This window comes from Sminthopsis crassicaudata, chromosome 3 (genome assembly GCF_048593235.1).
Source record: "Sminthopsis crassicaudata isolate SCR6 chromosome 3, ASM4859323v1, whole genome shotgun sequence".
Lineage (NCBI taxonomy): Eukaryota > Metazoa > Chordata > Mammalia > Dasyuromorphia > Dasyuridae > Sminthopsis > Sminthopsis crassicaudata.
Genome location: NC_133619.1, coordinates 633,237,076 through 633,247,096, shown reverse-complemented (window position 1 = coordinate 633,247,096; position 10,021 = coordinate 633,237,076). Strand labels below are relative to the sequence as shown.

General features: G+C 43.8%; 1 protein-coding gene across 1 annotated transcript in view; it reads left to right on the top strand.

Annotated features, from left to right (window-relative positions):
• Window positions 1-10,021, top strand: part of PLCH2 (phospholipase C eta 2) — a 357,956-nt gene that overhangs the window by 51,053 nt on the left and 296,882 nt on the right. Inside the window, 1 exon segment of the mRNA XM_074306508.1 lies at window positions 932-1,389. Coding sequence (XP_074162609.1) covers window positions 1,275-1,389 — 115 coding nt within the window. The 5' untranslated portion in view covers window positions 932-1,274.

The window sequence follows — 10,021 nt, the reverse complement described above, 5'->3', positions numbered from 1 at the left end:
AGAGAGCTGGTGTGTCTGTGTGTGCATGAATTCAGTGCAGATGTGGGTACATTCATGCACCTGCATTTGAGCATAATGTACATTATGAAGACATGTGCATATGTATAGTGTGCACACATGTCTCTGTGTACATGCTACCTGCTCATAGTGGTTGCATTGTATGTGTGCATGTATTTACACATATGCACGGATATATGTGCATGTATGCATTAGGGTTTGCATGTATGTACATGTGTGCATATCTATATAGAATGTACATTCTCTATACACCCATGTGCATCTGAGTGCATGAATTGTGTGTGTGTGTGTATAGTTTCCTAGTTAATGTCACCTAAGTACATGAAGAGTTTTTGAAGTGCTAAAAAAAAAAAAAAGTGGACCCAGTAGAAGGTGACAAGGGTCTGATCTAAGGTGGTAGCTATCTGAATGGGCAGGTAAGGGATCCAGTTGTGAAGGCAGAAGTGAAAAGATAGTAAATATCGGAGACAGAATTTGAACTCAGGCCCAGAAAACGTCCCACAATATCATGGAGTTCTTTTGTAATTGTTCATGAATTCGCTTTCTCTGGGGGGAAGAAGGCAGCAACAAGCATTTATTAAAATATTATTATATATTATAAAATATTATTATATTATATATTATATTATTTTACTATGTTCTAAGCCCTGTGCTAAGCTCTTTATAAATATTGTATTATTTGGTCTTACTAACGTCCCGGGAGGTGAGTACTAATCTTATAGGCAGATGAGGAAACTGAAGCGGATAGACTGAGTGACTTCTGCAGTGTCACACGGCTAATATCTGCCACAGACTTTGAACTTGTCTATCCTGACTTCAGGACTGACTTTGCAACCTAACTGCCTCCAAGTGAGGTATTGTAAAAGAGGGGTGACTGACTAATTTATGCTTTCTTCCTTGTTGGCGTTTCTAGGTGTGAGACAGGACCAGGTTCTAGACTCTGCTGAGGTTCTGGAATCAGGGAATCCAACACTTGTTGACTGCTGAAGATCATCTCTCACTCACAAAATCTGGCCCCTTCCTGCCCTTGGATGGCCCAGAAGAGCAATCTTCACATCAGCCCCGAATCCTGGGTTTGGATCTGCATTCACGTTCTGGTCCAGTTCTTTGAAGAAGCTGAGCAGGATCCTTCTTGGAGGTGATGTGGGACTACCATGTCAATCGGGAGTAAGGAAGGAGGCTTCTGGAGGAATATTTGACCCGTCCACAAAGAAGAGGGGCCACAGAGCTCGGACTTTGTTGAACTGCTGCCAGCCATGGCACACACTCCCCCAATCCTGTCTGTCAGTCCAGTCCCACAGCCCTTGGAACCCTCATCCCCCTCTCCAGAGAGCCTCAGGCGGTTCCTGTCAGCCAATGTTCTACCTGTGGGTGAGTGAAGCACTTTATTCAGATTAGGAACTGGAATAGCCTTCTAAATCTCTTACTTCTGATTTTGTGGTTGTTGAGCCCTTTCTCTTCTCCCTTTATGAGAGAGGTGATACTTCGGCCCGCTTGGCACAAGGTGGATGTCCCAGGGGCATTATTGTGCCAAGGGAGGAGTTGGGGCAGCTTTTATGACTAGCAGCTGGTGAATGAGATAGGGTGGACTGAGACAGAACACTTCCTTTTCTTACATAGGAGAGACCAGAGCTTTGTCATTATCATAGTGATTGCTGCCAGGGTTAGAGCTATATACCATCCCACTTCCTGATTTCTCCAGGGGAAAACTTTTACTTAAATCATTGCCATTCCTGATTTCTCTCTCCTTATTCAACTGAATGTGTTGATGTGAAGGGTACGTGGTTTGTTGAAGGAGCAAATTGCCTATGAGAAAAGGGTTGAACATCTAGCAGAGTGACTTACCCTTCTCCCCATTCCCCACAAGTATTCAGGAGATGACCAAGACGGATTTCTCTCCAAAGGCAATAATAGAGCAAACATGATCTTTTTGGTTGGTTTTTAAATTTTTTTAATAGATCCCTTTTTATATTATCTTATTTTTTTTTTGTGTTCCCCCTGACAGAAAGTTCCCTCTTATAAATATATGTGCAAACTAATAATTGAAAAAGTCTGAAGTTAAATGCAGTGTTTCATTCTCACTTACATAAAGAAGGGTGGAAAAGTGCCTTCTATCTCTTCTTTGGGGCGTTATAATGATTTCAAGTTATTATGATTTCAAAGTATTTAATTTTAGTTGCTTGTTATTCTTTCTGTTTACATGGCAATCATTGTGCATTTTGTTTTCCTAGCTCTATTTCATTCATTTTGTATCAGTTTCTTTAAATCTTCTAAAGCTTCTTTGTAACCATCATATTTATTGTTACTTAGGCTCTAGGTACATTTCATTATGTTCACATGTTTCCATTTGTTTAGTGTTTCCTAACTTATGGGTATATACTTTGTTTCTAATTCTTTGCTACTGCAAAGAGGACTATGATCAATATTTAGGTGTTTTCAGGGACTTCTCTCTTTATCATGGACCTCTCTGGTAAATATGTCTTACAGTGACATCTCTGGGTCAAAGAACAGGAGCATTTTTGTCCCTTTCTTATCATAATTATAAATTGATTTCCAGAATGGTTAGACTGCAGTATTAACAACTCCACCAACAATGCATTAGTGTGCTTATTTTCTATATAAAAACTCAAATATTGATTATTTTTCCTTCTAATTTTTGCCAATGTAGAAGTGAGGTGAAACCTCAGAGTTGCTTTTAAAATGCTTTTCTCTTATTATTAGTTGTTCTGGAGTAGCCTTCTATGCGGTTATTACTAGTTGTTTACATTTTTTCTTTTGAAAACTATACCTATTTGTTGTCTGAACATGATTGTTAAAGGTGATAAAAACACATTGGCTCCTCCTCCTGCGTCTTTTTCAGATATTAACTATGAATCCCGAGGAGAGAAAAATCTGGAAATCTGTTACCTCTAAATTATGGATTCTTATCCAGGCAGGAGGAGGATGCACTATGTGACTGACCTCAGGAGGGTTGCTTGATGTGTAGAAATGGTGCTTCCGGTCTTAGGGGGGCTGTTGGGATGGTCCACAGTGTATACTTAGGGATCTCTCTGTGAGATATGCAATCCTCATAGCAATGAAACTTTCCTGAATCAATATTCATAGACCAGAGAGAAAACTTGCTTAATAAACTAATTCTTCTGAGGCTGTTCTTGCTCCCCTGAGCAAGAAGTTCTGCACTGGGTAGGGAAGATCCACGACTTAGCAAGGATGAAAAGCTGAGGTACCTCTCTCCATTCTTAGTGTCCTATATGGATCTGCTCTTTTGGGGGTCCCCATTAGGGGTAAGAGATTGAGATTTCTTTGGGCTGAAAAAGGAAACTTTGTCTTGATTGATAGTCTTTATGGGCAGTGTGTGGCCTGGCTGCTACTGTAGGAACTGCCATGGAGGATTCTATATTCATGGTTATATTCATTTTTATATGCCCCTGTCCTTGCTCCTGCTCATCCTCTGGCTGCCTCTTTACCCTCAGGATCTCTGATAGTTGGTCCCATAATCCCTGAGTGGATCACCAGGGGTCATAAGGTAGAAGAAGGGGATTCTCATAAGAAAACTGTCCTTCTGAATAGAGCTGACCTTGGCGCCAAGAACTAATGGTGAGACTGGTCAACAAGTCAAGTAAACAAGCATTTATTAAGTTCCTGCTGTATGCCAGGCACTGTGCTAAGTTCTGGGAATACACAGGAAGGCCAAAATAAACCAACAAACCAGCCCCTGACCTCCAGGAGCTCAGAACCTCTGCTCTGAGGGGAAGCATGGAAAGAAAGAGTTCTGCCTGAAGGAGCCCTGATTCTGAAGGGGGAGACGTATCCTTGTCCTTGGTTTCATTGAACACACTCACAGTAAATAGTTGAAAAATGCTTATAAAGTATCCTCCCCATCGACATCTCTGTTGCCCCTCAGTAAGTATGAGGGCCCCCCTCCCACTGGAGGATGCCGTATCCTCACCCTCCCCAAGTTTTTATGAACTGCCTTGCCTCCTGCCCACAGGGGCATGCTCAGTACTGCTGCTATTCAGGGAGGATAAATGAGTTCTCTGTCCTTGGAGGGCAGGGGTGATGTGACGCCATTGGATGTGGGCTCTGAGCTGGTTTTTCAAGAGTGGGACTGTACTGTGTTGAGGACTTCATATTCTCTGCCCTGTTCCTCACTATAGGCAGGAAGAAAAGAAACAATCATTTGGTAGGCACCTACTATGTGCCAGGCATTGTGCATGCTCTTTACAAATATTATCACAAATTGTGATCTTCATTCTCATTTTACAGATGAGTAAAGTTAAGTGACTTGACCAGAATCACATAGTTAGTAAGTGAATGAGACTGGATTTAAACTCAGGTTTTTCTTTTTCTTTTTATAATAATAGTTTTTTTATTTTCAAAATATATGCAGAATTTTCAATATTCACCCTTGCAAAACCTTGTGTTCCAAATTTTTCTCCCTCCCCCTCATCACTTCCTCTAGACAGCAAGTAATCCATGTACAATTCCAGAAAAAAATTCTAAAATTTGTAAGAAAAAAAATTAATGAACTTTCATATTGAAGCAATTGTCCCAGTAAGCAGGACCAACTCTTAGGTTTTTCTTAGTCCAAACTAAGGATTCTATCCACTGTACTACTCAGCTGTAACAAATAAATAGCAAGCAATGAGTTCAATCTGTGGTCAGGGAGAGACTCAATCTGGTGCTACGTCAGGGTCAGGGTTCAGATTGAGAGGAAGTTCAGGGCTTTGGTTATGGTATGTAATTGGTTTGTAACTAGGACAACCTTTCTCTTGTAAGTAAATTGGGGATCATGTCCTGGGTTGCTTCTGCTTCTCATTGCTAACAACTAGAAGACCCAAACTTGGGAAGGATGAGAAAGCAAAAGATAAGATGTTTGCTGTGACAATGGATCAGAATTAAGGGTTATCAGGAGGGTTTGGAATACTCCTGGAATGATGGCACCAGACATTTCTCGGGAGGCAGGCTTCCTGCTGTGGGTGCCGTCTTCTCAAGTGGGAAAATGGAGATGGGGTAAAGGGCACCTTGAGGAGAAGAGAACTACGCTGATCCAATAGGCTAATGGGGATAGGGAAAGAGCCGACTTTGCTCAGTTCCTCTTAAAGACAGAAGGAGCAAGGACACTACCATGGGGGAATGCTAGCAGATGAAAGGCCTAAGAGAGACTTTTGCGCTATGCTCTCTTAGGAGTGGGGACACCATTCTGATGGAAGTGGAAATCTTCAACATAAAGAAGATCCAACTCACTTCCAGTTGATCAATGATGGACAGAAACAGCTACACCCAGAGAAGGAACACTGGGAAGTGAATGTAAATTGTTAGCACTACTGTCTATCTACCCAGGTTACTTATACCTTTGGAATCTAATACTTAATGTGCAATAAGAAAATGGGATTTACACACATATATTGTATCTAGGTTATACTGTAACACATGTAAAATGTATGGGATTGCCTGTCATCAAGGGGAGAGAGTAGAGGGAGGGAGGGGATAATGTGGAAAAATGAATACAAGGGATAATGTTATAAAAAAATTACTCATGCATATATACTGTCAAAAATTTTATAAATAAAATAAAAAAGGAGTGGGGACACCAAAGAGCTAACCAAGCCCCTTATTAGGAGGCCAGGGGATCAGAATTAGTGCCAAGGATCCTTGACAATCAGTTCTCTCCATCAAGAGAGCAAGTTTCTTCCTGCCTTATCCTCAAGAAATGAAAACCAGAGTTAGAAGGGTTATTATGTTCAATTGTTTTCTATCATGTCTGACTCTTCATGATTTCTTTTGTGTTTTCCTTGGCAAAGATACTACAATAGATTGCCATTTCCTTCTCCAGATTATTTTACGGATGGGGAAACAGAGGCAAACAGAGAGAATTTGACTTGGCCAGAGTCCCACAGCTAATAAGTGTCTGAAGCTGGATTGATTTCAGATTGATGAGTCCTCCTGACTCCAATCCTGGTACTTTATCTGCTGTATTGCCTAGCTGCCTTAGAAGCCCTAATTAGATGTAATTTATTCTACCTTTCTCCACAAGTAAAGGAAATGGAATTGTCCAAGCTCACACAGTGACTTAGTAGCTGAGTTCAGGCTAGGACCTAGGTTTTCTGAAGCCTGCTGCCTCAGTTTCTCCAGGGAGAAGGGCCACCCTTGTGTAGGAGAGGAACAGATTTCAAAAGTCACTGCTTGGAATGGAGAAAGTCACTGTTTAGGTGAGATGCCTTTCCTACTCCTCCCCATATCTCCACTCAGGATTTTGCTAAGTACAGAACTCCAGCTGTGTTTTTCTGATTGCTACCCAGAAGGCCAGGCTTAACCCAGAACAGCTCAGACTCCTTCCTCCATGAGCAATGCTCAGCTCTGCTCTAATCCCGGGTATAATTGTCTCAATGCTGAGCAAGATAGCAATCTGACCACATGAAAGAATTACAAATTATTCCAGGAGCCCATGGCCTTTTGGGTATTAAATTGGGCTCTGAGCAACATGGGGAGTCTGAGGAAATGGGTCATTTTCTTCCTGCTGCCTGGAGCAATAAGCATTCTTCTTATCAAGTTTGAATGTGTCTGGGTCAAGCCCTTCTGCCAGCTTATCTTCTACCAGGTGAGCTCTCTGGGAGCTTCTCCACTGCGGAGGGATGGGGGTGACTCAAGAGGCTGGTACTTAAGGACATCCCAGTCTTCACTGCTCCTCAGGCAGAGGGGGCAGGATGAGGAGGGCAGAGATTTCTGCGTGTCCTGGAGGGAGGAGGAAAAGGGCAGAAACATGATGGAATCCATCAAACTGGTAACAAACACTGGATGTCTGGGGCATGCTGGGTACCAAGAAACGCTTGCGGAGAGGTACGTGAGCCTGGATCCCCTGCCACAGAAAGATGTAGGCAAGAATCAATGCAAAAGATGGGGTAACAGGAAAGGACAGAGATCCAACTGCACTAATATCACTTAGCAATTTTTTTTTTTTTTGGCTGAGACAATTGGAATTAAGTGACTTGCCCAGGGTCATACAGCTAGATGTGTTAACTGTCTGAGGTCACATTTGAACTCAGGTCCTCTTGACTTCAGGGCTGGTGCTTTATCCACTGGGCCACCTAGCTGCCCCCACTTAGCATTTTTTTAAATTTGAGATTCAAATACTCTCCCTCTCTTTCACCCACTGAGAATGTAAGCAATGTGATTATCAATTATACATGTGAATAATGCAAAACAGATGCCTCTTATATATTTCCTATGTTCTACTTCATGTTATAATTATCTGCAAAACTAAAACTAGGGTGGGGCAGTTAGTCTATTGTACCAAAGCAGGAAAAATTGGAAGGGGCAGGGAGCCCTCTTTTAGTGGCTGCCTCTTCCTCTGCTCCAGACAATGGTGGTATACTTTTTTCTGCAGAAGCACCATTTTTAGAAGGATGGAACCCTCAGGATGAAACTCCTTGAAAGTGACAGCCACAATTCTGGCTCCTTCTAATTCTTGCTTCCTCTCACCCCACCTCTCACCACAAATATTTCTAGAGACAACTGTGTTGTTGCCTGTGTCCATATCTTATTATTCCTCCCCCTTTCACTCCTCCCTTCCAATTAGACTGTAAGATCCCATTGAGCAGAGAATATGACTTATTCATAGGATGCTAGATATTGAACAAAAAGGCACAGCAGAGATATTTATGTCTGGCCCCTCATTCTACAGATGAGGAAACTGAGGCTCAGAGTAGTTAGGTGACTTTGTACCCTCATCATCTAGTATAGTGTCTAGTACACAGTAGGCACTTAATAAATGCTTGCTTTTTTCTCTTTATGAGATTATCCCCAGTTTATCCTATTTTTTCATATGGTCTCTCCATTAGGCCTATCAGTTGCTTTTCTTTGTCTTCTCAGTACTTAGAACAGGGCATGGCACATAGTAGGTACTTAATAAATGCTCACTGGTCACTAATGTCTTCTCTCTAAGAGCATCAACAATTTCATTCTGCCTGTATCTTACCCGTAACTTAATAGGTTTACATGCTGTCTTCTCTATGAGATTAGAAGCTTCATGAGATCTTTTTGCCTCCTCCCCCTTTTTAAAAATCCCCAATCAACCGTGTAAGCTCCTCTGCAGAGCACTGGGGCTACTTTCTCTGGCAGGGAATGGAGGGGAAGCACAGAGAAACAGGAACAACAATCTCATTGGATCCTCACAACCACCCTGATAAATAGGGGCCATTATCACTGCATTTTACAGAAGAGGAAACTGAGTCAAGGTTAAGTGACTTGCCCAGGGTCACACACCTAGGACAGGCTCAAAAGAGGAGTCTTTCTAACTCTTTCAGCTATGCTATTTGCTGCACCACTTAGCTGCCTTATAATAATAATAATAATAGTAATAGTAATAGTAATAATAGCTTGCATTTATATAAGGTTTTATGGTTCACAAAACACCCTACAAATATTATCTCATTTGTTCCTCACAACCACCCTGATAAATAGGTGCTATTATTATTGCATTTTACAGAAGGGGAAACTGAGTCAAACAAGGTTAAGTGATTTGCCCAGGATCAGTAAGGGAGAGGGGGCTGCAGTCTCCAAGGGTCTGAACACGGGTCTGAGGTATGGGGCAGGCTGGGGAAGAATTCCTTCTGACTCATCTCTGGCTCCCCCATGTCTTCCTCATGCTCCAAAAGGCTGATGTCATCAGGGTTGGGGGATTTCAGAGCTGACCCCGCCTACTGGCTGGCCAGAGGCTCCTGCTTAGGGGGTGCTCTGGAGGTCTCGGGGGACTCATCTTCTTGGGGGCTTCCTTCACTGGTGGTCGAACCCAGAAGGACACCTCATTGAAGAGGTGGGCGACAGGAGAGGGAAGAAGCACCTAGAAAAGGGAATGGGCGTGGACCCAGTTGTGCTGGAGCAGATTTGGGGGTGAAGTGGAGGAGGAGCTGGGTGGGCAGGGAGAAGCCGGGAGCCTTGGTGTGTACACAGCAGGGCGTTTCTGCCTGTTTCCACGTGCCTGGTGGGCACATATGTACCCATCAGCACCCGCTGTGCATGAGTGTTCCTGCATGCATGTTCTAAACATGTACATGTGTGTCTGTCTCTGACAGCGTGCTTGGTGGGTGTGCCCGGAGTCATGTGTCGGGATCTACCTCTGGCCCCGTGCATGAGGTTTGTGGGCATGTCTGGGTTTGTGGCTATGGGTGTCCCTACATGCATTTGTCTGGGGTTTCCTGTGTGTGTGAGTGTGAGTTGTGTGTGAATGTGTATGTGTGAGTGTGAATGTGAGTGTGTGTGTGTTCTGGGTGTGTGTGTGAATATGTGTGTGCTGGGTGTGTGTGTGTGCATGTGTGTGTGCAGGGGCTTGGTTCACCAATTACGTGGCTGGGCTTCGGGCATTGGGAGCAGGAGAGACTCCTCTGGGTGCAGGACGAGGGACAGCAGCAGCTGAGGCAGCCCCAAGGCTGAGTGTAGGAGGGGAAGGGTGGGAATGGACAGGACCAAGAGGAGGCGGCTGCAGACACCACCAGACTGGGATCCTGCTCTCTCCAAATGTGCCGGAACAGGTTCCAGGCTCCTTTGCCCCGTGGATATGTCGAAAGATCTCTGTGCAGAGACATGCACGATCCCCCACTGCTCGTTCCAGGAGGTTCTGCTCAGGCCTGGCCTGGAATGGAGGGAGGAGGAGAGGTGGGTGCCTGGAAGCTCCCAGAGGAGAGGACTCAGCTGGGATGGGGACAAAGAGTTATCTATACTGGCCAGTGCCCTCTGAGGTGCCCCACACCCACCTTGCCTCTCTTCTCACCTCATGCCCAGAACTTGATCTTCTATCCCTCCTTCCCTTCCTCCCTCCCTCCTTTCCTCCCTCTCTTCTTTCCTTCCTTCCTTCCTTCCTTCCTTTTTTTCTTCTTTTCCTTCCTTCCTTTCCTTTTCTTCCTTCTTTTCCTTCCTTCCTTTCCTTCCTTCCTTCCTTCCTTCCTTCCTTCCTTCCTTCCTTCCTTCCTTCCTTCCTTCCTTCCTTCCTTCCTTCCTTCCTTCC